Source organism: Electrophorus electricus, chromosome 6 (genome assembly GCF_013358815.1).
Source record: "Electrophorus electricus isolate fEleEle1 chromosome 6, fEleEle1.pri, whole genome shotgun sequence".
NCBI lineage: Eukaryota > Metazoa > Chordata > Actinopteri > Gymnotiformes > Gymnotidae > Electrophorus > Electrophorus electricus.
The window spans coordinates 4,607,536-4,627,663 of record NC_049540.1 but is presented as its reverse complement, the minus strand read 5'-3'; the positions used below and the strand labels follow the sequence as shown (position 1 = coordinate 4,627,663).

The following is a 20,128-nucleotide window of genomic DNA, read 5'->3' as shown; positions in this document are numbered from 1 at the left end:
AAAGCCTAAAATACAGGCTACAAAAACTGCTTAAAGCCTACACTAATGTACCCAAAGACATAGAACTGTAAATGTAACAAATGTAAAAATTGCCATATATATGAGCAGTCATGCAGTAAAAATTACTGGTGTACAGGGAGCACTGCAAAGTCAACGTGTCATATGCTTAAGAGGGGGCACAGAATGGTTAAGAGTAAGGTGAATGGGTTGATGATGAATTGAGGATTCAGGAACTGAGCATAATGTCACAAGCCAGGAAGTGGTTCACTTTCTGAGGCATGCTCTGATATTTTGATGATCTCACAGTATAGATTGAAATAAAGGAAATGACACATTTTTATTTAAGAGGAACTTGAGTTTTTGATTGGTTGGCAACTTGGGTAAGGGTTGATGGGGAAGTAGTGGTCTCTCTCATATAGAGGAAGTGAGAAAGTGGTTAGAAATGGTGTAACAGACTGCTGTAGCTGGAGGATACAAGATTACATTTAGATGTCCATAGCCACCAACCCATCCCCGCTGAACCCTTGTGAGATACACATACACTAATAGTTTTACATTTATACCCTAACCTTTGCCCCCATCTGCTGCTTTACATAAACACTGATAAGATTTATTTCTTACTGGACAGGATCCACTGCTAAAAGAATACCTAGCCAGTGCATCCACCAGAGCCTCTTCCTTTGTCTGTCCCTAAGGCCTTTAGAGAAGAAACAGATTGTAGACTCAAATGAGACATCCAGAGTGCATTTTCAATGTGGAAACACTCACCAAAAATCAGCTAGCATTCACTCAAATTGTCCAAAATGAAAGCAGGGGCATTCAAAAGTGGCAAAACAGCATATTTTAAACACCACAATTTATACTTCCTCAGATGTGGACTCCTGTGAGCTCTGCTTGACTCAAATTTGCTAGACTCTGGAAGTCATGCTCTGAACCAAAACATTCAAAAGGCATTGGTTATATAAACTTTTTTTTTTATGTTAGTCAGAAAAACAAGATCTGCCAAATTCCCTTTACATGAAGTGGTAGCTAGTGAATGGATTGTGGACAAAGCATTGATATTCATCTAAGCCATAGAAACTCCAACACATTGGCCACTCCTTGTAACTGGATCGAGGGGAAGAAAGGATTTGGTTTAAAATGAAATTTGCCAGAACAACCTCAGTGGTGATGGAGTAATAGCTCAGCAAGAAGTCACTCAGCCCACATCCTACCTCCACAAGTTTTTCTAGTTTACCAAACGGATTTCTGTGGGTTGCTTTTCAACTGAATGAGAACTCCCCCCTTAACCAAAACCACCTCAAGTGACTTAAAGCCTGCTTCATGTTGTGCATTAATTTAGACATGAGTTAACAGGGAGCCAGTTATAATTCATTTCATAAATCCACCAACTGTTGATTCACATTCTTCAACCATATCTATGTAAGCCTCTACACAACAGGGTCTTGTCCCAGCACAATATGCCAGCCAGCCACACTCAGAGCTTGAGAGAAAGAAGGGAAAAAAACAACCCCAATGCTAGCCTTCTCAGGGCATTTCCAGAAAATGTTCCTACACTTCCTTCACATATTGTGAATATGCCCACAAATTTAAGAGTTGGGCAGGGGGGGACTGCAGAGACAGTTGACAGCAAGTACAGCCTAAATGAAAGCAGAGGTTGTGTACAAAAACTGAACACTTTACACCATCAGCTGCACCTCAAATGTCAGAAGCAGCAGAGTAATCTTCTCCCATCACCCTTAGCTGGGCAACTCATGTTTAGGTGACCCCTGGAGGACACCCTCCCCTACACAAAGGGTCAGACTAAAGCAAAAGTAAAGGAATAAACTGACCTTGCTGCCATCTACTGGCAGCCATAACTTGCATTAAATACCAAAACTTTTTAAAAAAAAAAAAGACTTTATTTATAATGCTTTTCTTCATTTAATACATACACAAGTTATAAAATATGTATTTAAAAAAGTGCCTGGAAGGCAATGCATTAGATTCTCATAAATAACATATGTATAAACATTTAAATTAGTAGTATCCACAGCTGTGTGGGCACAACTGCATTGCACAAGACACACTGGAAATGGCTCCCCTATGAGCGGTTCTTGCTAACCCAGTGGTATTTGTCCACACGTGGCCCACAGAAAGAATAAGAAGGCCTGTAACCTTTGAAGGCACCATGTGGGGGGTACGGTGCACTTTGGGGCTGCTGATAGCAGTCTGGAGCATAGGGTTTCCTTTTCAGATAGGGTGCCCAGGATTGCATGGATGGCGGTTGGCCAAACTCGCTGAACTGCAAAGATTTGGGGTGAAGGGGAAAAAAAAAAGTACAAGCATAATTCACATCTGAAAGTTGACCTGACAATTGTGACATCAATTTTAAGCTTGAATATAAAGATTACATTTCATTTTCATGATTTAGCTGGGAAGACTAGTGATCAACACAAACTGGATAAATCACTAAACAGGACCAGCGAGTCAAGAACAGGGACCAATTTCCCCAAGACACACTTTGAAATAGTATATTCTTATGCACCACTGCAAATCCATCTATTCAGTCGCAAGAGGTTTTTGTTGGAAAAAATTAAAAAGGTGGCAAGACCACCCAGAGGGTGGCTAGAGAACCACTTTTACTGATGGAAGAGCAGAACTGAATGGATGGTCAAAAACCACAGCCAAAACCCAGGTCAAGCATATGCTTGAGAGGGCACAGAGCTCCCACCATACCTGGTAGACACTGTTTGGGTTGGACACAGTAGGGATGCACTTGGGTTCAGGAATTCCACCCCCACCTACACCACTGCTACTGCTGCTCATACTGCAGTCACAGCCTTCTTCATCTGATGAGGTTCCCGAGTGGTAGTCAGAGGAGGCACGCTCCACGGCGTTGTTGATCCGCCGCGAGAACTCACCATCACCTTTTGACCCCTCCAGCAGGGTCACACAGAACGGTGCCGTCTTCTCACCATACCTGTGGTAAAGGGGTGCGTCAACTCATGGCAAGGAAACACTAGCATTTAAGAGCAAAAGCAGCAGTGTCCTTCAAAAGAGTTTTACCGGCATGACACTTCTCCTGGGTCCACCCATATGGTCATCTCTTTTGGCAAACCAAGGTCGTCATAGTCAACGTCGACCTGTTTGCAGGCCCGCTCAATTATAGGGTCTCTTACTTGGGCTTTGTTCATCCTCAAACACCTGCAGAGATTTGGGGGGGTGGATCATTTAACAGAGCACTGAGGCGCTCATGTTTGCATTTTGTGCCTCTGCCTCACCGGAAAGCCTGTCCTTTGCATGGCTTCTCAGGGTACCAGTGGCTTTTGTAGGTTTCAAACAGGACTGAGGTCAAAGCTGCAGCAAACTTCTCCCTACCCAAACGGTCAAGCCTCCCATGTTTCTTTGCCAGCATTGCCACAAAGAAAACTGTGGCAGCAATCTCTTCCTTCATTTTTTTCCCCCACCAAGTTTACAAGGTTGCTAATGCAAAGCAAACTACAGTCCACCTTTATCCCCCTCTAAAAGTCAAATAAAACTATCCTAAAAAGAATGCCAAACAAGCAAACAGATTTACTCATTTAAAAATAAAAATCACAAACACTCATAACATACAGACGTGAAGGCACCCAGAGAATCCAAACTCAACCAGCAAAACACTAAAAAAACCCAAAATTAAACCCAAAACTAAACAAACAAACCAACCTCAGCCTCATAAAAAGCTCACACTAATGACCAATTAGGTGTCATAACAGGTGTTTCACATTGGGGGACCTTTTGATTTGAGTTACATGTCTTTACAAGTGTCGGCCAGAAGGGGGCGGAAAAGGAGACATTGCACTGGGGAAAAAATCCTCTATTAAGGAGCCATATACTGTGTAATGATTACACGCAGTTTAGGACAGCAAGTAAAGGAAACCAGTCATAGTACAATGCACCCTTTAAATGGTTTGTTTAGCCTGTTATACCCATAGAGAATTTGGTTTGGTTGCAGGAAGAGAGGTGTGAGATTAACTGTACCACTGGTCTTCACCAACATGCAAGACAGAAACACTATTTGAGTTATTTGAATTGTTGAGAATGTAACATACTTTTAAAATGGTTTTCATGTTTGCAGCCACACTGGTCTCCTGATTATATATATATATATATATATATATATATATATATATATATATATATATATATATATATATATATATATATATATATATATATATATCAGAAACATACACAATATAACCCGATAAATATAATATCTGTGCTTGCCTACTTTTGATATTCAAGTACATATAAAAGAAAGGACTGTCATTGTTTAACTGAAGTAGAAATATGAACAGAGGACTTTTATCACAGTAATAACATTTTTTCCAAGGATATCACGTACATAATTCATGTATGTTGTGCACACCTGCTCACAGAATGTGTTTTCTTCATGTAACACAATCAAATATGAGTGCATATTTTTATTAAACTGCACTAGATAAATAATTTGTGACTGTCCTAAATAGCAACTGCCTCCCACAGTATGCATATTCTTGTTTAGTAGACATACTCTTACTCCAAGCTTAGTACTACAAGCCAGTTTTACATCAACAATTATAAGTAAATGCAGAGACTACATGTGAGAGTGTGTTAAAATCTCAATGCAAGCCCACTTAATTATTATAGGTGACTTTCTTTCCGAGTCGACCTTCCCTACGTTCCTTTGTTAACTTCAGGATATGTTTGCTGATGTAGTGATATGTCATAGTGATGTTTTTCAATTAGTGCATGTGCATTTTGCTTCTTCAGATATGGCATTAGAGACATGAAACACACTAAGAGTATGTTCAATACAGGAGCTTTCGCTGTGATGAATAAGTCACTAAAATAACAGCAAATCCGTGAATTTTTGAAATGAAAAGACACATGAGCAGAAATATTTTTCTACTTTGGTGATACAAATGACTTGGCAAACAGATGTGAAGTCTATTTTTTCCAGAAAAGTTAAAAGCAATAATTTATAGAACAACAAGTGGTGAATTTACCAAACGGTACATGTTATGTTCCCGGGGCAAGTCCAGACCTGTCTTCAGTGGGGGCACAATACATGCAGAAAATGGTTTCTCTGGTAACCCTGTCCAACAAAGCTATTGTCCACTACGAACAGGTTGCGTGGGTTATAACGTAGCCTACCAACTGAAACATACCAAACATGGAGAAATGCTAAGGACAATGATGATCCTTTGTAGTTTGGGTATTTTGTATCTATGGAGTCGTTTTTATTTATTTATTTATTTACTTATTTATTTATTTATTTTCTGTTTGAACAATAGCAAAGGGTAGTCTACCTTACATCTTGGTTACCTTGATCCCCCGACCAAGGTGAGTTCCAGTGACGCAAGATAGCTATCTAGCTAGATGTTTAGGCCAACCTTAGCAGTCGGTACTTATTAACCAGTTACTTGTTCGCAAATAATGTCCAAAAGCTGCTAATACCTGTCTAAAAAGAGATTACCGGAATAATGGATTACTAAATTCATAACATTTTTTTTTTTTAATCATTAGCTAATATATGTCTAGTAATAGTTCATTGGCTGGTTTCCATAGGACATATCGGAAGTTATTTTACAGAATACAGGAATCTGTAGTATATAGGTTTTCTTTATTTTTAGTAGGCTACTAGGAGAGATCCGTTCTCTTTCTGTGACAATAACCGTGATATGTGTAAAATGACAGGGCCTATTTATGAAGCATCACCTAGACCAGAACTCCCACAGTACTGTGCTTTGGCGTGCGCGTGCGCGCCTTTCCTCGTACAACTGTGCGAGCAGCGCCCACGTTCCCGCGCGCAGTGGCTCCCGCCTCTGTGGGCGCTGAATTTAAAACGTGTCACAGCTATAAAACGTTTCGTGCTATAAAGCCCGAAAGTGTACCGTGGAGTCCGAGCGTCAAAGTCGAGGATGGCAAAGATGGCAACACGGACGGCCTTCAGCCTGCCCTGTTCATTTACGTTTTCTCTTCGCGTGGTAATTTGGTGAGTAGGTATGTGACCACTTTTGGCTACTTTTCTTGTTGGATCAGAACGACCAAAGCAAACAGGTGCATATGTAGGAAGTAGCCTCCTACTTTCTGTTCCGTTATTTTTGTCACCTTTTTTGTTTGTTTTGTTTGTTTGTTTGTTTGTTTGTTTATTGATTAATTTATTTTATGGACAGCAATTCATAACGTTAGAGTGGCTACTTAAGGTACTTTTTTTTGCAGAGGCAACTGGTCTGCTCACCTGAACCACTCCCAGTGATGTGACGCCACCTGGACCGTGACAACCAGATACACAGTACCGACAACAGAGATGAGAGACGCAATACTGTGGAATGACATTCCATCAGGTCAAGTCTTTTTTCAGGAGTAGTAGTTAGTCATTTTGGTCAACTCTTCCTGTGGATATATGTAAAATGTATCCACTTGGTTGTGCTTTTATTTTTTCTTTATTTTGCAATTAGAAGGCTATACTTATATTACTAAAGAATCTGACGTTTGTTTTTAAAAAATACATTTTATCCAGATACATAATGGTCTAAAACTTAATTGTTACTTAAAGTAATGTTCTTTAATTTAATTTTTATCACATTTTATGGATAACTGAACATGCTGTTTTTTTCTCTACTCCAGTCATCCTAAAAACTGGGAATTAAAGACAGGACTCAACATACTAAACAGATACAGTACATGGAGTTACTCAACTTGAGTTTTTCATTCTTTTCAAACTATTTATTTGCCAGAATATGTATCTATGTCTTTGTGTGTACATTTCATCTGTGCCTGAAAATACCTTAGGTTACTTATGAATGAAACTCCATATGGCAGAAGTGAACTTGCACACATTGTCTGTTTGGTGTACTTTTCTTGCTGCTGTTCTTACCAGGATCGTCTGTTGGGGTTGGTATGTAGGCAGTGTTGTTAGCTGATTGTTTTATACAGTCTGCAATCACTAACCATACTGCCAACACAACGGCCTTCAAGCAAACCTGGATCAACCCACTTCCTTTGCAGCCGCTGTATAGCCTAACATATGAGACAGAGTAATAACGTAGGCCTATTTGTTGTCATGGTTTAATGTCATGGTTTAATATGAGACTCTGAGACTGAAAAAGAGTAGCCGACTGTTTGGTCATCAGGCAGTGTAGTTAGCTGATTACAATGGTCAGTAATCACTAACCTCACTACCGGCTGAACAACAGGCATTGCACGTTTTAATTTATTTTTATTTTATAAGCTTGTAAAGAAATGCATATTCATAATAAATAAAAGCCTCGATTAATAAAGTGTTTGGCTTTTTCATTGTCTGTCTACATAGCCCGTGCGTGATGACATGTTTTAGTTAAGTCGCTAGTTTCAGTGAATGAACAGCTGCAGTCAGTGAATGAACAACAGAGATAGTCTAGATGGCAGAAATTCAGTTACTTTATTTGAACTATAGATAAGTCATAATTTTAGTTCTATTAAACCGTACGCACCTGTGTTATTTTAAACAAAGCATTGGCTGATTTAATTTATTGCTTCTAGTTAATATTTAGAATTTCTTGGCCACATTAATAGCGTCCCCTTAGCAAACTGCCATGTTTATTTCTCAGTTGCCCCATTCTGTCTCTAAGCAAATGCACGGACTAACAATAGCTTGCCACAAATAAACAAATTGAGCACGTCATTTGAAAACTATGCTTGCTTTGTGTTTCACATAATTTAAGCGCACTCTTTCCTTTGTCTTCAGGAAATTATCGTCTCCTTGACTACCGCGGCAAACAACGTTTGCTCGCCAACCATTTAGCGCTTGCAACTTGGTAACCGAGTAGAAAGACACCATGAATGAACAGCAAGGTATACACATTTCAGAACACCTTTCTGATTTTGAAAAACATATGATATTTGAAGGGTCATCGCAAGAAGACGTAGCTTACGCGAAGGTTTTCTGGAACTCTCTCTGCTTGCAGCCACCAATAGAGTCGAACTTGTTCTCTGTAGACATTAGACAGCGGCTGAAGATAGCCAAGGCAATGCGACGTGAGTGGCGACGTTCTGTGTGTTTGTTTTGTGTACCAGTGCGTAGATTGTCAAAAACAGCCCAAATATTTTAGATGGCTTGTATTAACCCCCTTTTGAGAATATATTAAGAAGGGTAGAGAAAAAATAGGGTAATTTAAAATTAGCCTGTTTTGGCCCTGTATGTAGGCCTAAATTAAATAGTACTTCTATTGTTTCTTTTTCTTAGCTACCCAAGAAAGTCTCAACCCCCCTACATACTCCAGTAAGTACCCTGTTTTCATCTAGGCTACATGTCCAGTCCCTTTTTTTGTTACTGCAGCTAATCTGACTATGTTCTCGACCAGAAAATGACGAGGTTCTTCAGAAGGCTTCCCTGAAACAGAGGCAGGACGAGAAGAAGAGATATATGGAAATGGTGAGGACTAGTCCCGCTCCAAAGCGCATCAGTCCGAGTTGAATTCCTTGATCAAGCGTTAAGTTTTATTAGGCTTGAATTGGCCCTAAGTGGAATGTCCGCGTCATGACTGCCTTAACGCTGACTCACGCAATAAATAGGATATGATGAGAAAATTCAAGAGAAAATGTTCCAAACTGCCGCCGCAGACCAAGTGATAACGTGGCAGATTGGCTCTTATTCCTAAATAGAGTACATCTGCATATCACTCTCAAGTGCTTCGTTATGTATCATAGTGCTCTTTCCTACTCTGTCCGAAAGAGGCCTCCATCACTTCTATATGAAAAGATGCAACGTAACAGTTATTTTGTTTTTCTCAAATATAAACGTTACAGTGGAAGTAAAAGAACATTTCAATTTGCATAAAATACGAACCTATTGAAGCAGGCCTATATTTATTTTAAAGTTAACCCAATTTTTATTCGAGTATTTAGAGAAACGAAATAACGTTCCTCCAGGACCATGGTGCAACGCAAAAGAACGCAAGTGCAGACAACAATAAAGACGTAATCAAGCACCAATAATCATTATAACATATAGGGCAACACCTACCAGGGCATGGTACTGAGTAAAATTAATTGATATGCAAAAGATTTAACATATATAAGTATTTAGCAGATATGAATACAGCAACAGCAGGCACTGAAGTAGCAGCCAGTACATCATGTAAGAATACACTATTTATTAAATGGAATACAATATTTATCAAAAGCTGTAGACTTTTAAAGCTTCAGTTATTTCTACAACTGACAACTAACAAACTAACTATAATACAGTTATAGACAGCCTACAGCATACAGCATATAGTCCAGTGAAAATTATGAAAATTATGTTTATATCATGCTGCATTACATAGTAAAAAGTAAGCATGTCGACCAGGATCATTTCTGAAAAAAAGAGCTTTTCTGGAAAATACAGCACTTTGCCATTAGATTGACTTGCAAGTTGAGCACATTATAGATGTGTAATTATACTGATGTAGCATAAGTCTAATTGCATTTTTCTTCTACTCTCCATAACTGCAGACAGCACTGATTGCTAGCCAGCATGCAGTGGGCAGTTATAAATCTGGGATGAAAGATGGTTTGAGATCAAAGGGGGGCATTTGCTGGGTGTAGACCTGGCAGGCAGAATCTGCTGCCTTTAGGCAAAAAAAAAGAGCCAGCGCACTGCATTAACAAAATGAGCCTCCTGCTGGCATAACGGCGCACTTAGGTCTACAGCATAAAGTGGCTTAGGCAGTATCATCCCCCCACACCCCTCCCACCGCCTCACCCCCCACCCCAGTGATTTAGGACAGCCCAGACTGGAACTGCCCTGGCTGGACTGGATTACAAACAGTGCTATGAATCCTTTTTTCAACTGTGGAACATGAGGACAGATAAGAAGATAATATCCAGCTTGCTCATATCTATCTTACACATCATGAACCATTGGCAGCCTTATTAAGTATAGCTCAGTGCAGATTCTGGGGAGGGTCGTCACTTTAAACAGCCTGATCCCCCTGTTTACGGCTCCTGATGTGCTGCTTGCCTCATGTTACAAGCTAATAAACATCCTCCCGACTGAGTGTCTATAGTCTGCGTGCACCTGATGCTTTTGCGACAAGACTAATGTGATAAAAGGAGTCTGGAGCGCTTTGATTTAGAGCACCCCATTGCTGTCTGTCCCATGTAAATTCTCCCTCTGCAGCACACCAGGGAGCCAATCCAGTAATGCTATCCCAGAGGCCGGCGTCTTTAACAGGCTCCTTAGCCCCACTTAGCCATGCGTTTGCATGGTGATTGATGTGCCTGTGGAGTCTCTGTCTCCGCAGCCTGCTAACCGCAGCCACTAATCGGATTAACGGGCCTAGGACTTGCAGCATGTGCTTACGGATCAGTCCATCTGAGAAGGACTGGGAGAATTTAGGAAGGTAGAGCTATCCTTCTGGGGCATTCCGCTAGAGTAAGAAGGTGAAGATCATTCTGGTTGAGACTGAAGCTTTAGAACAGATTCAGGATGCTGGCAGTGCCAAACAAGTGTACTTGAGCTCTGCTGGATTAAGAAAGGGCGCACAGAAAATCTTCCAGTGAAAATTGTATGCTTGAAAATGATTTGTGCCACCCTGAGTCAGGTGTTACTGTTATTCCTAACATTTAGCATGCCACCATCACAGTTCCTCTTGGCTCAGTAACAACTGAACCCCCAGTGTTGGTTGGATGTCCCAAAGGATCATGAAGTTCTAAAATTACTTAGTGTGAATGTTGAAATGTAACCTGCCTTGTATGCATTGATGTTAATTTCACACACTTTTAAGCTCCTGTTTTTTTTTTAACCTGATTGCGCCTTCATCAGCCAGCACAAGTCTGATACAATAAAAGGGAGTATTACTTTCAGAAGTAAATTAATAATAATAATAATAATAATAATAATAATAATAATAATAATAATATCACATAGCTAGATAGATAGAAAAATAGAAAACATATTTGGCTATGATACATCATCAGTGAGGATTCTCTATCAGATATAATTTTTGTTCAATGATTTGGTTTGAACAAAGTCTAAAATTTATTTGCTACATAAATGTTTCATTTTCAGGAGTCAGAATCTTATGTATTTGCCAGTGTGTTCTATATGGACCCATTGGTAAGTATCCCCTGGTCATTATCCATCATCTATCTCTCTTCTGTGCAACCCCCACCCCAACCGGATGATCAGCCTGGAAGTCCCTGGATGGATGGCCCTCTAGAGACCAGATTTGCTTCATACAACTGCTCTTAACTAATTGCTTCCCAAGCCCCTCAAAGGACAGAGCTATATAGAAATATGCAGGATTATTAGTAGGAGGAGCATTTTCCATCACTGAAACTCATCACTTGGTACTAGATCTAAAGACAATCATTTTAGCACCCAGTATAGAGAATCTGAATACGAAGATTTAGAACAAAAAGGTTTACACAGTAGATTCATGCTCAGATGGATGCATACTGTGTGTAATTTTATTCAAACAAGATGGTGAATGGAAGAACAGGTTTATTTCACTTTATGAGTGGTTTAGAGGAATGTACTATGAGTCTTATTTATAGCTAATGATATTATTATTTATAGCTAATGAATTTATAGCAAGTATTTTTGACATTGCATTACATTACTATAACTGATTAACCTGCTGTGAAATTATGTCTGCCTGACGAATGGCCACCGAGCTTGTATTAGGATTGGAATTAATCAAATGACATTAATTACAAGCCAGCCATGTAGCAAGAAACTGAGGATGTTAAATCAGTATTATAAGGCTTGTTTGGCAGTGGCAGCCAATGGCTGCCAGCAGAAGCTGGCTACTGCTTTCTTGGTATTGTGGAGATCACATGTACACAGGTCTGCGCTGGGCAGAGATACAGGTAGCTGAAATCAGCAGCTGTTATACAGCCCAGTGTTGATTTGTACTGTAGGTCTTACTGTGTGCCAGATCATTGCTTGCGTTTTTGTCTCAAAGGCGCAAAGACGAGATGTGATCATAGCGCTCTTAAGGAAGCAGAGAGAAGAACGAATTAAGGTAAGGTAGACTACAGATGTGAGACCCACTTGGGTCCTTTTATTTCTTTCTAGCTGCAAACTGAATGTGTGTGAAGCACTCAAGTGACTTTTCACTATAACAGCCTTTGCAGATTCTGAAGGAGCAGAAGAGTACTTATCTACAGATCAGAGTGTTTCATTTCTCTCCTGTCCATTAGAGTGTCCTCTCTCTCTCTCTCACACACACACGCACACACCACTTCTGTCTCTTTCTCTCTCTCCTCAGCACTTTTTCCTCAAAGCCTCAGCATTTCTGAGCGTGCCCGCCCCCATCTCAGTGTTGGGGGACGGAGTGGGCTAGAACATGTCTCTCTGCCAAGCTTTTATATTTCTCCCGTGAAAAGGGTAGTGGTTTGGAGCTTCTAGGCCTTATCATCTTGGTCACATGGAGTCGGAATGTCCAGAATAAACAGCACATGATCTTGCACACATTTTGTACATGTTTTAAGCCTTCTGCTGTTATCATATAAACAAGACATCTCTATTGTTACATGTTCCCAGCTAAACCTGTAAATGTCATGTTCATTCACACAACCATTTTGCTCTCCACAGAAAGAGATGATATCCCTTCAGAACAAGCCGAGACGATCTAAACCAACTGAGAGGTATAGCAGAAAGCCGACCATTAGACTCATTTAGAGACACTGCATCAGATAAATGATGCTTTAAATTGCTTACGATAAGAGGCATGGTGCATAATAGAGCCCTTCATTGATCGGGTAGATGTAGAAGCAGTAACTATACCCTGACTAGGAATTTACTGCTGGGGAAAGTGGGAGGAGAGAACTGTTATGCTGATACTGCTCCAATAAATCACTTGTAATTAAAAGAAAGGAAAACAAATAATACTCCTTTTTAATTCAGCATAGACATTGTTCACCTTTAACCGTACAGGTAATGGGAAAAGGGTTTGCATGTGTGTCTGTGCACATGCAAGAAACATAAAGAGACCATAATTTTTTTTTGCTAAGCACTAAATGTTTATTAAACAATTTTATTTCATTTAGCCATCCAGAGTCTTGAAATTTGCTGATTGATAGGGTGTTGTAAGATGAGTGATTCATTAAACTCATATTGATCATAAGTGTCTGATCTCCTCCCCTCTTTAGAGTTTCTCTCAAATGTAGAGCCCTGGGGAGTTGAGAGGAATCAGGATGGTTCAAACCTATTGATTTACTACAAGGACAGATAAAACATTAGTTGATTAATGTATGCTTCATATGGAAACACTTTTCCTCAGTTACCAAAGGTGGCAATACTAGTAGTGGTATTAGCTGGGAGCTAAAGCTTAGCACTTCTCAGCTGTTGTTAAAAATCTAATAGTGTATGTATATTTAACAGAGAGCCATGACAGTGCTGTATGAGGGGGGTACATAGGTTGTGGCAGTGGTTTCCAGTGCCAGTCATTTGGGCCCTATCCTGTTCACTTTTTTTGCATGTACTACACTCTATCTCAGTCGTTTGACGATGGGTTGAATGAATTGTGCTAGAGTAGGAAAATTAAAAAATATGCAAACGTGATAGAGTCCAGGCCTGGGTTATTGTCAGTGGTACGGGTGCCTGTACAGTGTACAAACAGTGCAGCACAGCAGCGAGTGGATAGACGACAGCATGGATTAGCTGGAATAGGGTAAAGCTTATTGATTATTTATGTCACTCAAGCAGCCTGCTTGCTGCTAACTGTGATCCATTGAATTGTGTTTTTATAGGCTTTCTCTGAAGACACCTGGAGAGATTCTGGATCAGAACATAGTGGATGTCCAAGAGCTAAAGTAATATGTTTCAGACATATGAAACAAACTAAAATGATTTTGTACAATGTGAGTTTGTACAGATATTTCTTGCCAACATCTCTATAAAATACATTTTTTAATTTAAAATATGCTATTCATGTGTAAGCCTGAGAGTAGAAGCCTTGTACCTGATAAGGTTGCCACTTTAATAACCTCTAAAGAGAGGATATCGCACTAACCAACAGGACATACGAGGGTTTGGGGATATGACACTACTACGCACAAAATTAAAACCATAACCTCCTAGCTAGATAACTGTAATTATTAAGTATTTCACCTGCTGATAAAATATATCATATAAATTAATGTTTCAATCACCAAGCTAGCACCTATTGCATTATTTAAGCCTGGCATAGTGGATATGGCAGGCATGAAATTCATCATTCCAAATCTTGTGGAAAAACTGAAGTAGTTTGTCTTTTTGGTAAGTTTACACTATTGCAAACATCCTAACAGACTAGCAATATTAATTAGTTAAAGCAATTAAACACAAGGTATTTACTTTGACGTGTATCACCTAGTCACACGATAAAATAATATTGATCGATAGAAAACAACTACCAGTTCACTCCAAAAGGATGGCAAAAAGGTTACCCGTCCAGGCAAAGGACAGGGCTTAGAAAAACAGTACTGTCCGGCCTAAAACGTCTGGCCACTATATCCTAGAAGCTCGCGATGTAGGCTGCTCGACAGTGACTTCGCACACGGTCAGTATTTGACCTGCTGATAGCTGATGACGTGGTGGTGATCGTCACTGAAGCCATCGTCGCTCGCCCGCGCATCATTCCAGCTTTCTGTGCGCTCGCAGAGATGCCAGCGACTGGCCAAAGAAGGGGTCTCAGTCTTCCATGAACAGAGCTCCCCCTTGGATATTCCCGGACTTAGGTTTAGTGCCAAGGTGTTCAGTGTTTTGTGTGTAACGGAGGCATGAGAAGAAACTAATGAAATGGATTTGATGACAGTGGTTGGTTTCGCTGTGCTGACAATCACTGTTCCAGCATTAGGAGCCAAAGTGCTCCGTGGTAAGTTCACATTTTCAAGCGTTTGTCCTAAATGGATTTATGTTCGAATATTCATCAGCATAGATATAAATCGCAGTTTTTAGTTTGTTTTATGCGTCTTGAATATAGAGTTTATTAAAAGTGTAACCTGTTGAAGACCCCTCCACTTACAGCAAATACTGCTGTTTGATTAGTAAAATAACGCAGACAAGTGGTTGATAAATAGACAGCGTGGATTATCTGGGTATGCAATACTGTGCGTGGTACTGCTTTGCTGCTGTAGCGTACGAAGCGCATTTTGCAACAAGTTGATATTAATTTTTATTAGGCTATATATTCACTTTATGCAGTCCATGTGTGTTTTTTCCATAATACCTGTAACCAAGCAGATGGTCCTTTCTGTAGACGTCCGAAATTGAATCTGGGAGTCGTGTGTGCTTCTTTTGATCATTAAAGAGTTTGTCCTTCCTTTACTGCACGTAAACCTGGCGTTTGGTCCATCCTCGTGTTTTGCAGAGATTTACGAGCCTAGAGGTAGGTCAGTGCAGACCGCTCTAATGAGAGATTAAAAATTGCATTCGTTGTATAGTGAGAATTTTTTTATTCTACAAGTAATGTAGAAATGGGTTTCTTTTAAAAATATTACATTGTCAGTTGTTCGAAAATATTGTTGTCGAAAATATACTGGTTTTTTTTCTCGATCTGTCCAGCTTTTAATTTAAATATTTAATTGTCATTAACATCCCAGTAATTGTCACACTCTGACAATGTTCTAACTTTAGGAAATCACTTTCCATAGGTTCATGTGTGCATGTGTACAACACAGCCTAAGGTAGCATGGAATTATCCATCTATTTCACATTACGTTGGACATTTTTGTGAATGAACACCGTGCGCACGCCTCTTCCCCTTTTTACAGGGCAACGGATCTGTAAGCGCGGCACTGATAAGCCCTGCTATAAAATCGCCTACTTCCAGGACATTCGTCGCAAAGTGAACTTCGAGGAGGCCACCCGATCTTGCAGAAGCGACGGAGGAGAGCTCCTGAGCATCGAATCGTCCACGGAACAGAGGCTGATCGAAGGTTTTATTCAGGAACTGAAAGCTTCGGACGGAGACTTCTGGATCGGCCTTCGCAGGGAGCCAAACTACGAAGAGACGATCGGAGACTGCGCATCTCAGTACTACTGGCTGGATAGCAGCCGATCGGATTTCAGGTCGGAGACATTTTCCACTGAGACTGCCAAGTTTCCATTCCAAAAACGATACAGAATAGAAGTCAGCAGATACGTTAGTTTAAAACAGTTAGAAACATTTCCTGCGGTGGAATAATTTTGCAGCGCCAGGGTTCTTGCTCTAATTTGTAGGGGTCTAAAATGGTCTTGAATGGTCTAATACTCATATATTAGTATATGTGTCATCGCTGAGTGCGATCGTTCTCCTGGGGGCAGGAATTGGCACCGGGACGAGCCCTCGTGTGGCTACGAAGTGTGCGTGGTAATGTATCACCAGCCGTCAGCTCCTCCGGGTCTCGGAGGCCTCTATATGTTCCAGTGGAACGACGACAACTGCGAGACCAAGAACAACTTCATCTGCAAGTATACCAAAGGTACGCAGCCCTTCGTATGCTTTTAGGAGCCACGTGTTTTTGTCGTCGTTGTTGTTGTTTGGGGGGGGGGGGGGGGGGGGGGGGGGGCGCATTAGTGCCTATTCCATTATGCATTTAGTAATAATTTTAATATTCAAATCAAAGTTGAGGTTATGCTTACACTGCCCCTTTAATAATTTCTGTTGTACTCTGAAGCAAATCTGCTTTTTGATCTGTAGATCTTCCATACACCTGAAACTGGAGGAGACCTAGTTAGCCCATAGTCCTGAGCACATTAATGTAATTCTGTATATCTCCAAAGCCCCATTCTAAGTTGTGGACTTCTGATTCTGGTATGAATCCCAGCCATATCACTGTGATGCACAGAGGACCATTATGTCACCCCCACAAAGAGTGCATTGGACACCCTGTGTAGGCGGAATAAAGATCAGCTCAGACCTTGACCTAGTCCAGACCCAACAACAAAATTCATAAAAGATTCAGCAGTCATAGGACTGTTCCAGGGTGTTTTCATGCAGTGATAGTTACTGTGATATGCTTTCAGATAGAGCTCCAGTCCCCACCACTGCAGGGAACAGAACACATGCAGGTAATTTGTTAGAGAGATTGGAATCACTGCAGATGTGTACTTGCAGTAAACATTATTGATGTTTTATGAATTCTGTCGCTGAGTTTTTAATTCACAACCTGCCAGTCAGTCCAGGGTTTTGCTCTGTCCCAGATCCTAAGACAGTAATAATAGTGAACACCTGGGACAAGTGTACTAGGATTACTGAGTTATAGCAAAAACATGGACTCTCTGAGTTAGAGTCTCATGAAACATGTACACCATGACTGAAAATCATAAGGCATGTCGCATAGGTGCAGGCAAATAAGGACACCTAGTGGTTGAAAGATTAATTTGGAAGTAATATTTGGAAATCTTGGCACCAACATTGTCGTCATATTCCGCACTTTGTGCTGTACTAGTTCTGTTCATCCTTTAGGTCCCTTTTTCTTGTTGTATGTAGGTTCAGTTTATTAGAAGAATATTAATGCACAGCCATGAGTTCTGATGCCTTACTGTATTATTTTCCTCTTTTGTTTCAGACACGTTGCCAACAGCAAAAGTACCTATGAACCCCTCGGTCACAGTCTCCGATGATGATAGGATGAAGGTCGTTGTTTCTGAACCTACAGGTACAAAAGTTACGGCTGAATATGTTATATGAATAAGGTGAATTTATTCTTGATATTGTTTAATTGTGTTTATTATAAGACAGCAGGGTGGTTTTATCCCTTAAAGCATAGCCTTTTTTCATTTCTTTCAGATAACGTTCTCAACGTTGCATACTTTGTCCTCCCCACAATACCACTACTACTGCTCCTTATAGTTGCAACCGGAGTTTTCTGCTTCAAGCTGTTCACAAAAAGGTTTGCCTTTTATATTTCTTTTGTAATAAATGTTGATTGGAAGTACAGGATGGTGCCAAAAATGTGTACATTAAAACATGTGATTGTAAAATGCAAACCCTTTGTAATGTATTCTAATCTGTCTGTTCTTTCTATCTCTAACAATAGGTAAAATAAGTAGGTATTGTAATCTACCTGTCTACCTGCTCTAATCCCAGATTAATGAATGTCTTAACGAATGGCTGAACATGTTCTTCCTGAGAATATGTTCAAAACACATTGTCGCAATAGGTGGTTTGTTCCAGCATGACATCATCATTGTTGCCTCTGCAGGAAAAAGGAGCGTGAGGAAACCTCAGTTCAGGAGCCTGGCTACTGGGCATCGAATGATCGCTGCCCCAGTCCCAGCCCGGACGTGTACAACGTGATCCGCAGGCAGCACGAGGCGGACCTGGCCGGCACGCGCCCGGACATCAAAAATACATCGTTCCTGGGCTCGTCGCCCGACACGCCCACTGCCGACTATGACAACCTGGCCGGCCATGACACGGAGAGCGGCTTTGTCACACTGGCCAGCACTGAGAGTGGCTTCGTCTCCAACGACATTTACGAAACGTGCACTGGTGGCCGCAGCGGCAGCAAGTACTACCGTGAGCATGGCTGGCTGGACAATGAGCTGTATGGCTACTGAAGAAGAGGGGGGCGTGTCGTTGGGGGCGGGGCTGGACAACAAGCTGTACAGCTACTGGATAAGAGGGAGGCGGGTCTTTGGGGGCGGGGCTCGGCAACAAGCTGTACAGCTACTGAATAAGAGGGAGGCGGGTCGTTGGGAGCGGGGCTGGATAGTTTGCCGCTCTGATTAATACAGTAATGCAGCAGACACTTGATCAAGCAGCTCTTTTCCTTCTCACTTCCTTTCCTTTCCTTGCCTCTTTTTTTGGCCCTGCACTGCTGTTTGAACTTGAATGTTCAGCCAGATGATGGATTGGATGCCACCTTTCATTAATGTGAAGTTTCCTAAAGGCAGGGATTGATGACCAAAGTGGCCCAGAATTTTGGATTTCTCTAAATCCGTTTTTTAAGGATTAAGCTCAAGGCAATCATGGATGAGCATGGACTCTGGCATTGGCATGAAATCAAAGACAATTAATGCAAAGAAAGATGACACACAACTGTTATAAGTCTGTTAGAGTTTCTCAGTATGTTCTTGTTAATTCATTTAAAGTTAATCCTTTAATGACTGTTTATGCAAAGGGCTTCTGTTGTTGTATGCTTGTCAGCATCTTTATGGATTCCCATTACCACATATACTGTAGGTACTGTATGTTTAAGGGGATGATGTTTTTGGTGTTCTCCATCCCCTAATATGATTCTTGTAGGAATACTTACCATCTTCTGGTACCAAATGCCCCTGACTGCAAACAGCTGAGTCAGACTAATGTCTAATGGGGCTGAGGCAACAGGAAGTGAATTTTGTGGAAGAGCTAAGAGCAAGATAGTTGTGTATGTGCTCGCCTCCTCACTGGTGGGGTTGCATGGTCTTGTAATGCTGATCCTTCCATGTTGCAATGTTTGTTGTTTTGGGCTTGAGGATTAAAATATGACCTTCTGTACAACGGCTTGTAGACTGCCTGAGACATGACCTAAATCCAAATATTCTCTGCATTCTCTTTCAGGAACACAGGCATGTGTCTGCAATAATGTTGATTAAAACTATGAATAAACAAATTAAATCAGGTTTTATATATATATATAAATTTTATTTATTTTAATTTTTTTTCTATTAGGAGCACAGTGGCTGCTCCTATTTATGTGCATGAAATTGTTATAGCAATTTGTACGCAGTACAACCAGTAGATGCCGCTGGACACACAAGCGTTCTCAGTTCCCTTATATATGTACGCATTATAAAGCCTTATTCCGAGTTGTAATATGTTCACAGTGCAGATACACAATATATAATTAGTATAGGGCCTTCTTTTTAATGCAAAAGTAAATATCCTGGCTTCAATGTTAAGAAAGGTGTTTGAGGTGAACGTTATATAGTGGTTAATGCTTAATGGCGTGCTTCAAAGCGCATATTTTAGACGTTAATGAAACAATCTAGTTGGCAAATATTCATACGTGCTCGTCTGCGCTCGCGAACTTACTGTCACCGAGGAGAAAGCAATAGCTGCTGATTGACGTATGAAGTGGATAAGGTTGTCTTGGTTACTAACTGCTCGTGGACTGTGGAACTGCTTCTGCGGGATCCGCCCCCTTTATAAAATCCCTTTAGCACTGACGTCAATACATGTGGAGCGCCAGAACG

General features: G+C 40.7%; 3 protein-coding genes across 5 annotated transcripts; 2 read left to right on the top strand and 1 right to left on the bottom strand.

Moving 5' to 3' along the window:
* Positions 1 to 2,083: 2,083 nt before the first annotated feature.
* btg4 (B-cell translocation gene 4) lies at positions 2,084 to 3,436 on the bottom strand. Its single transcript, XM_027031834.2, has 4 exons — positions 3,264 to 3,436; positions 3,049 to 3,186; positions 2,719 to 2,962; positions 2,084 to 2,284 (listed from the first exon to the last, which is right to left on the bottom strand). Exons 1-4 carry the CDS (start codon positions 3,434 to 3,436, stop codon positions 2,084 to 2,086), a joined length of 756 nt encoding a protein of 251 aa, XP_026887635.1.
* A 4,304-nt stretch (positions 3,437 to 7,740) lies between these two features.
* hoatz (HOATZ cilia and flagella associated protein) lies at positions 7,741 to 14,135 on the top strand. 2 transcript variants are annotated; one of them, XM_027031835.2, is made up of 8 exons: positions 7,741 to 7,842; positions 7,956 to 8,025; positions 8,234 to 8,269; positions 8,352 to 8,422; positions 11,045 to 11,092; positions 11,943 to 12,002; positions 12,575 to 12,627; positions 13,732 to 14,135. In XM_027031835.2, exons 1-8 carry the CDS (start codon positions 7,831 to 7,833, stop codon positions 13,796 to 13,798), a joined length of 417 nt encoding a protein of 138 aa, XP_026887636.1. In that variant the 5' UTR covers positions 7,741 to 7,830; the 3' UTR covers positions 13,799 to 14,135. The 2 variants fall into 2 exon arrangements, with proteins under 2 accessions (XP_026887636.1, XP_026887637.1); XM_027031836.2 differs by lacking the exon at positions 11,045 to 11,092.
* A 491-nt stretch (positions 14,136 to 14,626) lies between these two features.
* layna (layilin a) lies at positions 14,627 to 18,530 on the top strand. Of its 2 annotated transcripts, XM_035526710.1 has the most exons (8): positions 14,627 to 14,837; positions 15,333 to 15,350; positions 15,736 to 16,033; positions 16,268 to 16,425; positions 16,970 to 17,014; positions 17,515 to 17,604; positions 17,736 to 17,838; positions 18,151 to 18,530. In XM_035526710.1, the coding sequence occupies exons 1-8, from the start codon at positions 14,762 to 14,764 to the stop codon at positions 18,506 to 18,508; spliced, it is 1,146 nt and encodes a 381-aa protein (XP_035382603.1). In that variant the 5' UTR covers positions 14,627 to 14,761; the 3' UTR covers positions 18,509 to 18,530. The 2 variants fall into 2 exon arrangements, with proteins under 2 accessions (XP_035382603.1, XP_026887621.2); XM_027031820.2 differs by lacking the exon at positions 15,333 to 15,350.
* Positions 18,531 to 20,128: the final 1,598 nt, after the last annotated feature.

Coding starts and splice junctions, on each gene's coding strand:
- hoatz (XM_027031835.2), top strand. Junction 11,093..11,942: donor TGTTCTATATGGACCCATTG/GTAAGTATCCCC, acceptor TTTGTCTCAAAG/GCGCAAAGACGAGATGTGAT. Junction 12,628..13,731: donor CGATCTAAACCAACTGAGAG/GTATAGCAGAAA, acceptor GTGTTTTTATAG/GCTTTCTCTGAAGACACCTG.
- layna (XM_035526710.1), top strand. CDS start 14,762: ATGGATTTGATGACAGTGGTTGGTTTCGCTGTGCTGACAATCACTGTT. Junction 16,034..16,267: donor AGCAGCCGATCGGATTTCAG/GTCGGAGACATT, acceptor TCCTGGGGGCAG/GAATTGGCACCGGGACGAGC. Junction 17,839..18,150: donor TTCAAGCTGTTCACAAAAAG/GTTTGCCTTTTA, acceptor TTGCCTCTGCAG/GAAAAAGGAGCGTGAGGAAA.
- btg4 (XM_027031834.2), bottom strand. CDS start 3,436: ATGAAGGAAGAGATTGCTGCCACAGTTTTCTTTGTGGCAATGCTGGCA. Junction 2,963..3,048: donor CCAGGAGAAGTGTCATGCCG/GTAAAACTCTTT, acceptor CCTTTACCACAG/GTATGGTGAGAAGACGGCAC. Junction 2,285..2,718: donor ACCCAAACAGTGTCTACCAG/GTATGGTGGGAG, acceptor AAATCTTTGCAG/TTCAGCGAGTTTGGCCAACC.